General features: G+C 42.8%; 1 protein-coding gene across 2 annotated transcripts in view; it reads right to left on the reverse strand.

Annotated features, from left to right (window-relative positions):
• Nucleotides 1-17,608, reverse strand: part of nos1apa (nitric oxide synthase 1 (neuronal) adaptor protein a) — a 99,104-nt gene that overhangs the window by 34,117 nt on the left and 47,379 nt on the right. For both annotated transcript variants that reach the window (XM_056604617.1, XM_056604616.1), the window contains exons 5-7: nucleotides 13,355-13,463; nucleotides 5,777-5,891; nucleotides 234-448 (exon numbers count right to left, since the gene is read on the reverse strand). In XM_056604617.1, coding sequence (XP_056460592.1) covers nucleotides 234-448; nucleotides 5,777-5,891; nucleotides 13,355-13,463 — 439 coding nt within the window. The remainder of the gene's footprint in view (nucleotides 1-233; nucleotides 449-5,776; nucleotides 5,892-13,354; nucleotides 13,464-17,608) is intronic.

Genomic DNA, 17,608 nt, shown 5'->3' on the forward strand with positions numbered 1-17,608 from the left:
CACCCCAGCACGGCAGAAGCCCGTTCAGTTTACAAATGTACAGAGTACAAAAAAGAGAGGGAAACGCTGTTTATTCCTTAATTGCGATTAATCATGTTCTCACACACACACACACACACACACACACACACACACACACACACACACACACACACACACACACACACACACACACACACACACACACACACACACACACACACACACACACACACACACTGAGGAGAGCTTACCTTGGTGTCTGTGGGGCTGTGCTCGCTGGTCTTAGATGTGGCGTCCAGATCCGTGACTCCGCGGTTACTGTTGCTGAACTCGTCCACGGTGCTGTCGGCCGCCGCCACCGGGACGTCCTCTTCCTCCGCGTCGATGTCCGTTTCCTCGGCGGCGGCCGTCGTCGTCACGGCAACCGCCACGTCTGCCGCCTGCTCCAAGGCGTTCAGTTTTCCAGCTGGACCGAAAAGAGTACACACACACACGGGTGGATGAGCATGCACACCTGCACACACACAGACACATGCACACACACACGCGCACACACACACACACACACACACACACACACACACGCGCGCGCACACACACGCGCACACACACACACACACACACACACACACACACACACACCAACAAATACACGCATACATGGGTATGTTCACATGTACACAGACCAAAAAAAATATACGACAATGCATGGGTATGTACACAGGCACCCATGAGTGTGGGGGGGGGGGGGGGCAGATACACATGTGCATAATTAGAACAGATTATTACTTCCATGGAGAATCAGTGAAGGTACCAAATAGTGTGATGTTAAACATAACATGTAGCTTATATGATGGGCCGAAGCAAATTTAGCAAATCCATTCAAACCAAATATTGCGCCAGTAACAGCCAGCTAAATCTAACTGGATACAGCATATGTAAGACTGTGCAGTTTAGGGTGTGCATTGGTTTATGTTTATATTTTCATAGGGCAGTATTTCATGTCAAAACAATGGTGACGTGGCCTGTGAGTGAAGGTAAACACAAGAGCCTCTTTACGTTCATGCGTGCGTGTGTGATTGCGTATGCATAGGGGTATGTTTTTGTTTGCATGTGCGTTTTGCATGTTTGCACACACACAGCACCTCTGCTCTTGTTGTGGCTGCTGAAATAAATCAGCTCTGCACGATGCTCAATGATGGATAGTGTGGCCCAGCTGGTCTGCTGAACCTCGTAATGCTTGTGTTAATACACGACTATGATGCAGTGTAACACCCATTTAATACCACCACAGCTGTGAGAACTAACGGTTTGGTGGTTGCTGATCTTGGGAGAGCAGAGAAACCGTCGAAAATGTCTAGAATTTGGTCTACATTCAGAGAGGAGGCAGGCTGAGAACCCTGAGAGACATAACACAAAGAACAGTTTTTTACTTTTAAACATAACCTCTGATTGACCACCGTTTTCCCATGGCCGAATAACATGAGACGAGAAAGGACCTGAACACAGGCTGCGTTTAGGTCCTTTCGTGTGATGCGTCCGTTTTCTCTGCATTTTTTCCAATAGCTAAAATGAAACGGCACCTTGGCACATGCAGCCCCACTCCACAGGCTCTGGCGGCGGTCATCGCAAAGCACTCTGCCACATCTGTTGCGACTGGGCTGTGTCATCAGCACCTAAGAGAAGCTAGGCCGAGGTCACGGCTTCCGCTGGTTTTATAAGAACATACTGTGTGCCCGAGTCTGCTCGTAGTCTATTTCATGTTCAAGATAAAATTGAGGCTGAGGTCGGAACATTGGAATTTCCCATCAAAATAAAGAGAATTGTTGACGTCAAATAGTAAAGGTCTATACAAAAACATTTCTGCAAACTACGGAGAAACCTCCAGACAAGGTGCCGTGGATTAAGCTCATCTCTCCATATTCACTACTATACTAAGTTAGCGTGTGGTATTGGTATCTCCTAAGTAACATTTACGTGAGGGGAAATTAACATTCATTCATAATTCACCTGTGTTTTACAACTAGAACCAAAGATATGCAATTTCCTTTCTTCAGGTTAATTTACAAGCACTATCGTGTTGCTGGTTAGAAACTAGCCATGATATTATTTGCTCGACAGAATGGTTTGTTGCCTGGCAACGTAAGATATTGAGGGATCTGTTTTTTTTTTTTTTATAATGAGCTCCGCTCTACCTGAAGAAACTACAACTTAAAGAGTCATTTTGAAACGAGATAGGTTTCATAATGGCTGTCTCTTCAAAAGAAAAAAAGGTGAAAGCAATGGCAAAATGTAGTGGACATGGAACACCTGGAATTCTTAGTGTTGCCGGATTACAGTTTACTGGCGAGTTAAAAGAAGAAAAGCGATAAGAAGGAGAGGATGCTGATTGTGGCCATTTCGTGGGACTAGATGCTCTTGGCAAAGGAAATGACACCATAGATCACTTCAGTAGCACACTATAGTGGGGCCTCCCTCTGATCCACCTCAGCACTGCCCCTCTCCATACCTCTTCTTATTACATCTGTCCACTTCTCTCTCTTTCCCCTTCGTGAGCCGGGGCAACACCCCAGAACCTGCGGTCATTTAAAAAACCTTGCTCCATTCGATTAGCCCCAGGCGAATGAATAAGGGGGGCATTAAAGCGCTTTATATATATATATGCACAGTATATATAAATATATATATACACACACATATATATACACACACACACACACACACACACACACACACACACACACACACACACACACACACACACACACACACACACACATACATATATATATATATATATATATATATATATATACATATATATATATATATATATACATATATATATATATACATATATATATATACATACATATATATATATATATACATACATATATATATATATATACATATACATATATATATACATATACATACATATATATATATATACATACATATATACATATATATACATATACATATATATATATATATACATATATATATATATATATATATACATATATATATATATATATATATACATATATATATATATATATATATATATATATATATATATATATATATATATATATATATATATATATACATATATACATATATACATATATACATATATACACACATATATATATACATATATATGCATACATACATATCTACATATATATAGATAGATATGGATATAGCTATATATATATATACACATATACATATATATACACATATACATACATACATATACATATACATATATATACACATATACATACATACATATACATATATATATATATGGGGGGGAAGGGGCACTAGGATAGGTGATCAAAGACATCCAAATCTACCTTAGCATCTGTCGGGTCATTTTTCATTCACTTATTTCCATTTAAGCAACAGCTCATATGCTTACACATGGGGATGTCTGTGCCCTGGGCCACGATCAATCTGCTCAACTTAGTACCGACTGGCCCTCTCCTCCTCTTCTTTCATTTCTCTGCTTCAATATTCCTCCTCAAACGCTGCTCTCTTGTCATCACCTTTAGAGGTTAAAGAGGGTACATGCAATCTCTAGGGCCTGCTATACGTGTGTATACACGTATAGTGTAAAAAGAGAGGACTCGTTCTCCATTTCAAAGGACTCAGGAAGGAATAAGCATCCACCAACCACCAATTCGTGTGACCGTCCACTTCCTCAAATAATTTCATTTCCTAAGGAAGTTGGCACTTTGTGGTTCATCTCGAGTCCCAACCCACTCCACCCCTAATGCACCGCTCTGGGCCAGAAAGTGCCACGGTTCACCACGGACAAAATAGATTTGAAATAGCAATATCCCTGGGAGTATGGAGCCATGGGAGCTTGAGTTTGGCCATAATCCTATTTTTTAAACCTTTTTAAGCAAAAGTGTAGCTGCAATGAAAAAATTATGAATAGTGTATTTTGTAACAAAGGTTATGGCTGCAGTGAGTAAGTGTCACTGTGCAGATTTAACCAATAATGCTAATTGAACCCCATATATATAACAAAGGACAGAGACAGCTCGTCTTTAATGTACTTTCCTGGGCAGGCTATAGTGAACCAGTACTGAATGTTCCACTTTAAATCATAGCCGTCACTCCAGTGTTAAGCAGCATTGATGGCCATAGGTGTATGATACACTTGACCCATCTTCATATATGGAATTCTGTTTGCGTTTGGATGAGGATTCACTGGTTAACCGGATGGACAGGAAAGCAAAGAGACAACACCTGCCATCGCCCTCTCTTAAAAACTATTATTGATTTATAGTACAATGCCTTAAAATGAGAGGGGAAACAAAAGCAAGACGGAATTCACCGCTAAAAAAAACCTATCCCAGAAAACACACTGGACTCCATGTGGCGGGGTAATATTTCCTGAAACCCCCGAGCGAGACGGTGACTGTTCTTTCTCGCTCATCCTAACTCAGACACACACTGGCACACGTGTGCCTGTGGGCCAAATTGACACGTGGCAGTGGATATCAAGCAGCTCAGTCCGTCATTGTTCTGAAGCTCCGTCTTCTCTCCTCAGGTTGAATCAGGCGTGACATTCACTCCAGCCCTCGCGGTATGCAGGCTGTTATTGTGTGTGTGTGTGTGTGTGTGTGTGTGTGTGTGTGTGTGTGTGTGTGTGTGTGTGTGTGTGTGTGTGTGTGTGTGTGTGTGTGTGTGTGTGTGTGTGTGTGTGTGTGTGTGTGTGTGTGTTTGATGACATTTTAAAGAGGCAAGAAACTACTTTGGGAGTCCTTTTGTGGCTGATGGTCTATAGCTGCTTGACATCACATCACCCAGGGGTTTACTAGCGTACCATCCAAACAAAGCTTTTCTCAAAACAACCACGTTTGTTTTTTTGTGGCTGGCAATGAATGGGCTGTGACCGCAAATCATTATTTTTCTTAAACCCTCGTCCATGGCCCAAATGCAGGTGAGGGATTTTGCTTTGAAATATAACTGGCACCACTGTAATTCAAAATTGTGATAGCACTACTATAATAAACCGTTGCCCAGTATACCTGTTCAGAACTGAGCCCAGTAAGTGGAACAAGCTATTGGGTCAGGGGAGGAACTGTTTGTAGCAGCCATGTCTGTCTGTTTGTACAGCTCATGTGGAAGAGACTAACACATACTTCCTCTAATAGCCCTTCATTTCATTCTCATAAATAATACAAAGCCAACAATCTGTATCTTTGTTCCATTAGGATCTCAGAGGCTAGTTCATCCTCATATGATATGTTCTCTAAGGTCCTGGTTGACAGTTGGATTTCATACAAAAGTTATAAAGGACTGCACATTAATGAGTCAAGTGCAAAGAGGCCTTTCAATTCCTGCCTCAATGTGCCAAATATGGATTGTTTCCACTGCTGGTTGCAAAAACCTCAAACAATTTTGACGCACCATTGAGGGCAAATCTATACACCCCCGAAACGGTCATGTATAAACCAATGGGTCAATATCCCAGACGGTATGTCCACTTATGCCGTGTTTCCACCGGAGGGTGCAGGTCGGTTCAGTTCACAAAGGTGCGGCACGGATCGCGATTCCACCGCCAAAAGTGGGCGTGACCTGGACAACGGCGAAAGCTTTATTTATTAAAAAAATGTCGCGAGAAAGTTTGCCGTGGTCGGCGGTGGAAACGAGAGCCGAAACTGAGCTGTGACGAACCGCACCTTCACTACTCCACCAAGCCGCACCGAACCGACCCGCACCCTCAAGTGTAAATGAACCATTATTGCTCTATGGGCAGTACCTGTCTTGTCTCCATCCTCCGTCCCGTCTGCGCTCTGCTGGGTGTGCAGGAGGCTGAGCTTGTGGCACACCTCAAAGGCCTGGCCCACCGTCCTCACGATGCGCATGGCCTGGCTCTGGGAGACACACACACCAACACACACACGCACAGACACACACAAATAAACAGAATAAGTTAGTGAAGCACGTCAATATTTCTGGGAGATAGGAAGCAGTTCAGATCTACAGAATACAGAGTGATTCATCTCAAGCTCCATCTCAGCAGCACTCGAGAGGTATCTCTTAAAAAGTGGTTCACAGGATTCAGAAGCATTATCGCACCAACTTAGCGCCTAACTCACTCACTTGACCTCAATCTACGCTAAGTTGAAACGGTCCGTGATGCATGAAGTAAGGGGTAATGTTTGTGAGTACAGATTTCTGGTAAATGTTTGCCTCCAATCAGTTATGTGATAAACACAGCTCACTTCTGGTGACAGTGTTGCAGCATTTCATTCCGCTTACTTCAGGCTGTTCAGTAGATTGTGGGCTTTAAAGGAGGCTTAAAGTCGCACTGTGTATGATCGAGCCCCGCCAAGTGAGCAAAAAAAAAACAACAACTCAAAAAGCGTTCAGTCCATTATAACTGGCTGTGTGACAACTGTGTGAACTTAGCCTGGCTGATGTGAGTGGGAGGGGCTTTGGGAGTGTCGATAGTACTGTTCTTGTAAACAAAGAAAGAGGAACGGGCTGGTCGGCATTTATATGATATATTCTTTTTGTAGAATATATCATCTATACGATTTTATTTCATTGATAACCTTATTGAAATCAGTCATCATTGTCGACTACAGATATTTCCAGGTTTTTTAAGCTATAAAATAATTTAAGTTACTACTAACTTCAATCAACCTCTTTTACCCTCTACAATGCTTCCATCGACTTTGTCTACCATTCCAATTTTATAGTTGTTTTATCATAGTTTTCTCACCATCATTTATCATTCAGATTGAACTCAACAACCGTTTATGGATGTAAATCTGTGCCATCGGATTTTGAAAATAAAAAGCCATTGAATTCTGAGCACTGAATATTTATGCATTGAAATAACGTATCTGGATTTTTTGCCTCTGAATTTAACTCTTAAAATTTTCAATAAATGATAGGCAGCTTATTTTTCAATGGAAAATTCAAAATCAAATATTCACCGTTAAAAAATTAAATGTAAATATTTTCAACGTCCCCAAATTCAACATGCCAAATTCAGCTGCAAAATTCAATGTCTGAAAATTCTGTGTTAACATCCGGGGACCAAAGGAAGAGCAAGAAAGAGCGGAAATAAGAGCGTCACTCGCTGCTTCTTTCTTTCTTGATACAAATGTTAATTCTAAACAGCATTTTACAAAATAGCCTATAATGGGAAATGCTCAAAGGTAAATCAAGGTGGGGCGCCCCAGTGGCTCACCAGGTAGAGTGTGTACCATATAGGCTACGTCCTAAAAAGCAGCAACCTGGGTTCGAGTCCTGCCCGTGGTCATTAAAATGCAAAAATAAATCTTTAAAAAATCTATAAAAATAAATAAGGTAAATCAACGTCATTAAACACTGATTGTAGCTTTTTATGGGAAGAGAAAAAAATTATAACAAAGCTGAATATGATTTATTGAGTTAAATTCAGAGGCAAAAAATCCAGACACGTTATTTCAATGCATAAATATTCAGTGCTTAGAATTCAATGGCTTTTTATTTTCAAAATCTGATGGCACAGATTTACTTCCATACTGTTTCCTCCTATCCTGCAACTGTCCCTTCATATTTCTGATTGAATCCGACAATGTCAGTGGCCTCATGCGCTCCCCAATTTCTCCTGTTACTTTTCTCTGGTTATTTGAAAAGCAGTGATTCCCCTGGACCTTATCCCCTGACCCACTCCAAACCTGACTAACACGAGGTGTTGCTTATCATATTTCATTGTTCAGCCAGCGGTTGGGGTCAAGGCCCTAACCCCTAAAACACCGGGCAGACGGTCGGCCGTCTGACAATGTTGTGTCTGCCCGTCTGTGGGCATCGGTGGCCCTGGTTTCCTGGGTATATGTCCGCACTCCTTCCGGTGTCCCTTTTTGAATGACAAATACAGACTACCGCCTACTGCTGGTAGGGAGAGTTATCCCTCTCACTCAGGCGCTGAAGGACCATGCTAGTTGGCTGTTGGCTGCAGTCTTCTTGGTGAGTTCAGTGCAACTTGTTGGCCAAGACGTGAACGACGTGAGGCGACTTCTGTGTCTTGGTGTCGGACTTGGTTGCGGCTTGAACTTTGACGTGGGTTTGGGGTGTTAGGGCCTTTAGGTAGGGGCTCCCACTCCTAAGTGTGCCTGGCAGGGGGATGGACGGGCCTGGGGGATGTCTTGCAGGGAAGGCACTCTGTGACCTGGGGCTAATCTACACGCTCCATTCTCTTCCTTTTGCTTGCCCTCATTTCTTATCCCTGAATAATTTTCCCTTCAAAGTGAATATAAACTGGAGAAAAGCGTGGTTCTATTTATAGCATGCCGCATGCCACAAATTAAAATAATAATTTAAGAAATTTATGTTAAAATATGCTAAAATAAAGCACGAAAGATAATTGCAGCATCAATGCAGAAATCGTTATTGACTTGAATTATCAAATGTGCTATGTTATGAAACTCTTGATTTTAGAACTTTCTGTTATGATATGATGATAGAGCATTAATAATAGTGTTGTGACACGATAAAGTTGAAAGAACCATGCTCAGCATATTGACTGTAGTGAAATTGTGTGCGTTTTTGTGTGCGTGTTTATGTGTGTGTGTGTTTGGGTTCTGAGCCCTATTTATTAGAGCAAAATGTTTGCTAGTGAATGCATCTACACTTTGTGTAAGTGTGTGTGTGTGTGTGTGTGTGTGTGTGTGTGTGTGTGTGTGTGTGTGTGTGTGTGTGTGTGTGTGTGTGTGTGTGTGTGTGTGTGTGTGTGTGTGTGTGTGTGTGTGCGCGCGCGCGCTTGGGTTTGTTTGTGATAAATGGGGTGTTATTAACTTAAGATGCCTCAGTGGCTCCTCAGAGCCAAACCGTTTGCTCCAGGCCATGCACAAAGGCCTCTTACTTTTACTTACCTATCCATCAGCTCCACGCACAAGAGCGCGCACACACACACGCACGCACGCACGCACGCACACGCAGCTCCCAATCAGGGTAGTTGACAATGGATGGCCATGGCATTTATAGTGGCCTATTTGCCCCAAAACTGTGGCAAAATATTCTGTTGCAGTAGACCCATACCACACGCAACCTAGGCGGCTCCCACACTCTCGGGCTTTGCTGCGCTTTCGACAGAAGGACACAGTTTGATGATGTATAAACCGGTGTATTGCAGAGTTCTGCCCGCCACAGCCCAGCCGAGCCCTAGTGTCGAGACAGTGTGCTGCTTGAACAAGCTATCAACCACACACAATCCACAGCATCAGATAGTCTGAAGAGCCGTGCAGCTGGGCCGTGATTAAATCTTTTTTGGTTCATCCCGGCTAGTGCAGTCATACACAACGACTATAAAGTTACTCATTTCTTAACAGCTCCTGTGTGCAATACATTTTCTAATTGTTCCGGTCCGCCTGTGCTTTTGTTTTAATCTGGGGTGCCTTTGAGCTTTCCCTTCACTCAAAAACATTAAATGATCCCTTCCATCCCATCTCCCTGTAGTAGTCCTGTGCCTCCCACTTTGAGACAGACCGTCCCGGACGTAGGTTGCGAATGGACACTTGTCGACAAAGAAAGTGACGGAGACAGTCAAAGTAGCAGTTTGGCTGACACGAGCGGCGCTATTAAGTGTCCTCCTTCTCTTCCCTTCTCTTCCCTCCTGTCACGTCTGCTCCCTCGACCTATTCATGCCTGCCAATTAGTCAGCCATTACGGTCCCGGCAGCTATTCAAAGGCGGCCGTTAAGAGCGAAGACAAAAGTAGCCGTTGCACAGGGATTGTGTTGACCGCCAAGCCCCGTGGGGAAGGTAAAAACATGAAAGCCGATCAAGAAATACGTTGAGGCTAACGGTTGCATGAAGGAGCTAGAACCAAATAACCATCGCAACCTTCCGATACATTTAAATGATACAGGATTCTTTATAATTTAAACATATATCTATTCTATTGTTTTTTGTCTCACTTGTTTTTAGACGTTTGTTTAAAGGTTGGGTATGGAATTCTCTTTTTTGGCCATTTTTGCCAAATTACTTGAAATCCTTATCATAACCCACTTAAAGCCACTGAGTTAGAAGTACTGACATGAAAATTAAACAAGTCAATCATCTGTGGAACAGGCAGGGCTCGAAAAACACCAGCCAATGATTTCCAGAACCACCGAGTGGCATTGGACAGTAAGTACGTAAATCGTACTGCACTCCCCTCCCCCTCCCCCGCTCCCCGCGCGTGACCCCTTCCGGCACGTACTCAAAGCTCGTCACCCAGAGCAAGCTTCTGTTTGTTGTTATCCTGCGGTAGCTACTGGAGCTAGCTAACTAGCTAAAGGCTCGCTCTCGCACATCTGTGTTCGCGCTCATGCATGATTGCGCGTCCATGTACTTGGAATGGGTGGAGTCAGAGTCAGCGTTGAAGGAGAGGGGGTAGGACCATTTGAGTTGTGTGTTTTCAAAATCTGCTGGCATTTCGCAAATCCCATACCCAACCTTTATATACCGATATATTGCACAACGAAAATCCCACGTGGGCCAACCCTGGGCTTAGCTAAACCTTTCTAATTAAAAACCCCACGACGAATTATACCAAGGGTCCAGTCCATTACTTCTGAGTATAGACCAGGATCTATGTCTATGTTGGCTTTATATAGACTTAATTGGCCAGAGCATCAGCACTCCATTAAAATTGAATTGACAGAATAGTGAGGCTCATTAGTAATCTAAGTAGAGGTGACATATTACCATTACATAGCATAATTATAGGCAATGATTGCTTGAAATCGGACCTCAACACTGTTATTTCTTCGTCACATCATCATCTGCATAGGCCATATATCTGCATAGTAAAGCAGTCAGAAATAGATTCAGGACAGAAAAAGGCCTATGAAATCGAATACAGATCCACGTTCCACTTTACAATGTGTTGACACTTGAGAAGCAGTTGATAAGAAACTGTCTGGTGCCATTCAAAGCATATTTTACTTTTGAAACATGAGAGAATTTTCAAGTAAACAGGGTAATTAGAGGGGGCCGAGAACGCAAGAGAAATGCCGCGATTATTATCCTTTGGGATTTGCATGGCTCGTGTAAAATTGATGAAACGAGTGTGCCAGATCAGCCGGTTTGCCTTATTCATCATTTTGAGTGGAGCAGAAGCGTGTTTATAGGTGTTATTAATCAAAGTGATAAGCCTTTCAGCATAGACATTGTGGAGGAAGCTACAATGGTTAGACCTTTTATCAGAATTTTGAATAGGGAAATAATCTGGCAGTAAATGAAGACGACAATTCTCATTTCATGGTGTCTAGGTAACAGCAAACCTTGAACCACACTATTTTATGATGTACTGAACCCGATTTGTTTGAACGCTGAATTTATTTGTTGTGTACACCGAGCAGCAGAAATAATTAACAAAGCGCAACAATTAATTGGATATATAAAACTATTATAAATCTATTTGAGATTCACATATTCATTCATAAAGGTCTTGTAGAGCAGCCGGTCATAAAGATACAAAGCCTTACTCATGACCTTATTCTTTGATGTGTGTTGCACCATATACAAGGGCCTTGAGATGAGCTTGTCAGTTCCATGAAGATGCATAGCTTTGCCCATTCATTGTTTTCGGTCAACAGTGAATATAAAAGACACAAAGACACTCAAGTCCTTGGCCTCTGGCTGAGACGCACACGCACACACACACACACACACACACACACACACACACACACACACACACACACACACACACACACACACACACACACACACACACACACACACACAGCATTGAGTGCACTACGATGGATATCTCTGGACGCCCTGCAATTGCCCCGACACAAGAGCGCTCATTAGTTGTCTTGCTTTTAAAGTGTTGGTTCTGGGAAGAAGAGGGAGGGAGGGAGGCAGGGAGGGAGAGAGAGCTAGGGAGAGACAGCGACAGAGAGGGAGAATATTTCTCCATGTTGGACAGAGGGAGGTAGTAACGTTTTTTATATGCTGATATCCTAAATCAAGATTGGTCATTATTTTGCTGCCAATAATAGCAATGGAAAAGTTCACTATCGGATTTCTTGTAAGAAATCATCCTTTGCAAAGATGCTTTCATAGGAATACATTTAAATATCTGCGCTTGGTGTGCACATTCCAAGCTTTTTAGTTTTGCTCTACACCTCAAACTTTTCCTACTATAATAACCCTCTCCCTCTTTTTTAAATGAGATGGATGCCAGACCAGTGCTTCACCACCACCACTGATCTTTGACGTACACAGGGCCAAGACAGCAGCAGCACAAACTAGGTATCCAGGTAAACAAGAACACACACACACACACACACACACACACACACACACGCTCAATAGCCCCAGGGTAAACGGTTCCCCCAGAAACCACTGGAGCTTCATAACTAACTCACCACCCATCTTATACAGTGGCTATACAGCATGTGTTGGAAATTAATTAGCTGTAGTGTGTGCGTCCGTTTCTTTGTATACCATAGACATACAATTAAAGTGGCCATTACGTAAATTTAAGTAACTAACTAAGCATGTTACTAAAACAACACATTTGCCCAACCTGCCACTGCGACCATCTGTATATTTTAATACATTAAGATGCAGACTATGGCTGTTGTGCTCCGAGAAGAAAGTTGTTTATTCAGGAGCTACTATAACTGTTCCGCATGAATAAATTCCCTCATAGATGATATAATAATAAAATAAAATAATAACACAAAAGGTACCACAGGGGATACTGCTCAATCAATGTTTGCCATTAGAATACATTTTGTTGAAAACAAACAGACACCCTTTATGAACTGTGTCTATGTAAAGCCAAACTATATGAGTATAAAAACATATAATAAGTAAATGCTATATAAAAACAGTGCTGTTTCATTTATTGCTATTCACTGAAGTCCTGCAGATCTTTTTTTGATGCCTTTGAATAGAGCTACCAAGGACGGCTTCCTGATACCGTTTGACGGGGCTGCCCCACTCTTTCACCGTTGTCTTTATCCTAGCCTTTTCATTTACTCAAGCAGGGATAAGGTCTGACAAGCCAGCGACAGTCACTACGCACATTGCCATGTTCTTCACTTGAACTGTTGCCAAGGCTAGCTAGGGACACAGAATGTTGGTCCACGCATACACACACAGTTGGCCGCGGTTCGTCGAAACACAGACAGGGGTGTAGTTCTGACACAACTAAGCAACAATTATGTAGCATAAAAAGAGATTGAAATGTTAGTACCCATACCATGGGAAATTATGTAAATGGCTGATGAACTATGTTCTCTTCTCTAGCCCGCACAAACAGTGATGTGCGCGGGCTGATGCGAGGCTACTTGTTATTAGGGTACACCAATGAAGAAAAGGCGCTGTGCTCCGGGGCTCACCTTCTTCTTCGACTTGAAGACATTGCAGCGGAACACGTTGCTCTGTCCGTCCCGGGCGATGTAGCTGAAGATCTTCAGATCCTGAGAGTCGTGGGACACGTAGAATATTCTGGAGGACAAGTAAAGTAATATTCATGAAAAAGATATATAGATAGAAACATTTATAATTTGCCGTTAGCATTTTAATTGGAAAATTGCTTTTACAAATTGCACCATTGACGCAATGACAGTCTCCTACTATTTTAATCGATTGAAATAGTTGTTGACATTTAGAAACGCAGCGATTGCACTATTGAAGTGGTTTGGAGCAACTCGGCTCTCGATTGTGATGTAACTGTCACGACCTAACTAGGGCCAATTCCACATCTCATCGAGGAGTCTGATGACAAACTGATGCCCACCTGCAGCTAATCGCTGCCCTTATCAGCCTCCCCCACCGGCTCCCGCCTCACACTGTTCTTCCCAAGATAGGTGATGTGCAAACAGCAGCTGCTCCCCCTTTGCCAAGGTCTAAAATGCGTAAGATTCAGCCAAATTACCTTTGACTTTGTCTTGAAGATTAGTAGTGTTGACTATTGTCTATGTGAGTTTTAAATGTTTTTAGCACTGTCATCGACAATAAGATACTTATGATGGTTGCAAAAACATATTTTATCGACATTGTCTGGAATTTACACTCTTATGTTTGCCAATTAAGTTTGAAGAAAACCAATTGCTTAAGATTCTATAGGAACCTCCAGTATAATTTTGCAGTGGGTGATCATCACACTGTATGGCTCCCTTTGAAATTAATGTTTTTACCTAAAATTAGAATAACATTATAATGTATATTCTTCTGAAAATTGGTGAGAGAGAAAAAGGGGGATCTTGAACAGACAAAGAGTGGAAAGAGACCATACCTTAAAAATTCCTGTAAATATAAACCGCTTGTTTGCAGAAGCTCAAAAATAAACAAGGCTTTTAACAGAATGTCATTACCCTGTAGTACACAATGAATATCAGCAAGAGAGTGCTTCTAATTGGGCTGTAATTGTGAGACATACAAAACGTTGACCTCTGGACAGCTGCCAATGCCATAGGTGAAAAGACGATGGTGGTAATGATCACACCACCTTCCGTACACGATTGTATAAATTGTTGACATTGCACTCATGTCGGTTTTAGCTTCTATTTTTACTAAAAGTTTGACAGTTTTTGACACTGTTCCGCAGATGGTTGACAATACATGAGACAATGCTCGAAGCAATGACTCATTCGTCACCTCACAATGGTAGGAAGATTGTCAAACAAAACACGGTTGAAACCAAAACACAAGAGATAGGGTGACAGAAGCGGAGCTTAAAAGCGAGATTAAATGAAAAATCGGTAGTGCTTGTCAGAGAAACATTGTTCCTTCCAAACCAACTCAAACAAGCATTTTTCTCTGTAAGCCTTGCAACAGGAATGCAAGCCTGCACATCTAGAGATGGTTAACTTTAGATACAAAGTTAGACATAATAAAGGCGTGAGTTGGTTTAGGTTTTATATTGTTAAAGAACCCAGAATTGTGTTTTTTCATGCACGTCTTCCATGATCTGCAGCAGAGTAGAAGGGCCTTTTCGGAGGTACTGTGATGTCGCTGCTAGCCGAAGGGGAGTGCAGACACCATGGTGGGGTGGAGCTTCGTCTGGGCTGCGGCCAATGAGAGTGTTGCGTCTCAAGGACGCGTACAGTCTAACCCCACAGTGTGTGGCACACTTCATATTCAACAATCTCGCTCATTAAAAGCACATGGCTGTGTGGATAACACGTCCCCTTTCCTTCCTAGAACTCCTACGCTTTTTTTTAATATCATAGTGTTCGAGGTTCGAGCTGAAACAGGGAGTTTGCTTACACTTAAAAGCTAGAGGGAAGATAACAAACACATTATGACCAATAAAATCCATTAGCTTCAGGGAAGAAGGTCATGCTGTAGAAAATAACAATGAGGGAGACACTGATGACGATGGCGGATTTATCTCAGTGTGCTAATGATGGTGTGATACAGGTGGTGTCATCATAGTGCACTGCAAGCAAATGACTTCTGCCCAAGCCCACAACGTTAGACTCATTAACACTGATTAGTGGGAGTAGTTATTCACCAGCTTTTTTTCCACAGAAGCAAATAAGCCAGACGTTTCACATTTTAATATCAGGGGGCTCCAGCGCCAGCCAAAACCTTTAATCCATCACATCAATCCTAGCACTAAACACCGAAAACACTAATCATGATAGTCATTAAAGAACTATTGACTTATACTTCATGATAAATGAGAGAAAACAGTTTCAATGGATCCTTTACCCTAAATTGACCTAACGACTACGGGCTTAATGCAAATGTAACTCAATGCTGAGACTAAACGCCCGGATCAAACCGTTTAATGTCTCCTGTTGCAAACACTCAATCTAAATCTCATACGACGTGTGAGTGGTAAAGATGACAGCAATTATGTTCACAGAAGTCCAAAATGTACAAAAAGCTGCATTACCAAATATGTTTGTTGTGCGTTGTTCCACCTTGCTAGCGGTCCCACCTGACTTTTATCGATGGGAAGAAGCAGCGAGTGTAAGGGAGCGTTTTCCACAGCAGTTGTCAAAGTGTTGCGGCTGCCGCTATGTAGGTCAGATACCTTGTCTTCATACTTCCTTCAACCACTCGGCACTTTGATGTTTTAAGCACCTTGTGCGTTATGCTGCGATTTATCCAATCCACTTACTTTTAACAAGCTCCACCTCCGAGAGGAAAATCACAGGTGAATGTCACAGGAGATCAAACGGTGCATTAATGAGCCCCATTTTGAGAGTAAAACCGTTTGAAAGGGGCGTCGTGTCGCGTTAGCCGTGGTGCTGGAGGACGGGCCGGGGAGCCGAGCTGGGTAGCCGAGCGGTCTCATTGGGAGGAAAAAAATGAACAAGAAATAAATCCCACTGAGGGATAAAAAGGAAAGATAAATGGAGTTAAACAGAGAGTAAGACACAGAGAGGTGGTGTCGGTGACCCTGAAAAAGCAATGAAAGAAGGGGGGGCGGGGAGCTATTCTTCCAGGTAACGGTGGAAAAGAGAAGAAATAAGGCACGTTTTGAAAAGGCAAAGAGCAATTGAAGGCGAGGAAGTTTAAGTGAAGACAGAGGAAAAGGCTTAACGTGTAAAGGGTACAAGATGGAAGCAGGGCGAAATAAATAATTATGCTGAGTGTATTGAGGGAGGAGAGGAGAGGAGAGAGAACGACTGCAGAGTTAAACGGACGATTCATGGGTACATGATTATTTTCTGTTTGGCGGCGCACTGCGATGCTGACAAACACATTCAGGGCTTTACTTGAGATTAAGCAGTGGCTGACACCGACTGCGGTAGCTGACACTGAATGCGGTAGGTCTGTCACAAGACGGATTTCACACAATGAAGAAGATGGGCAGCGGTGTTGGATTCAGTCCAGGTCACATATTTAGGAACCTAGTCATGAACACACTGCCTTCCTTAAAGGAAAACCAAATGGATTGCGAATGTGTGCGCATGCCGGTCACATCTGCAACACAACTTTTGAAGGACCCAGACTTACGTTGAGGTCAACAGGCATGAGAGTCTTTGGTGACCTTAAGAGTTTGTGGTGTGCTGACCTAACATCACACACACACACACACACACACACACACACACACACACACACACACACACACACACACACACACACACACACACACACACACACACACACACACACACACACACACACACGAGAGCCAACAGCAGTGATCAATTAGACAGAAGGGTCAGACCCAATCCGACTGAGGGAGCGTATGAAAGTGTACAACGCTGTACGCCCACACCTCAACGAGTTGACAACTGAATCTACATTTATACCATTTCTCAGCGCCTCTCAATTACATTATCGGAAATCCATAGTGCTGGCAGCCCAGTAATAAGACCCGTGGAACAGGGTGGACGGTATAACGTGACCTTGTACAAAGAGTCTTCCAGAAGCAGATGCGTGGAGGACTGCTCGATACACAACGGGTGTTTACTAGTCGACCTCGTGGGATAACGGAGACGTGGCCTCGGCCCGGAAGGAAGTGAAGCGATGAGGTGCCCCTTTGGCTGAGCAGGCAGAGCATATTGGTTTCAAATCACGCTCTCGAAGCCGGCGTAATGCATCGCTCTCACTCATTCGCCAATTTCCGGGCTCCAGCCCCTTCTTTTTTTGTTAATCCTTTCGACAGTTGTTTAGTATTTTAAGTC

Source organism: Gadus chalcogrammus, chromosome 12, assembly GCF_026213295.1.
Source record: "Gadus chalcogrammus isolate NIFS_2021 chromosome 12, NIFS_Gcha_1.0, whole genome shotgun sequence".
NCBI lineage: Eukaryota > Metazoa > Chordata > Actinopteri > Gadiformes > Gadidae > Gadus > Gadus chalcogrammus.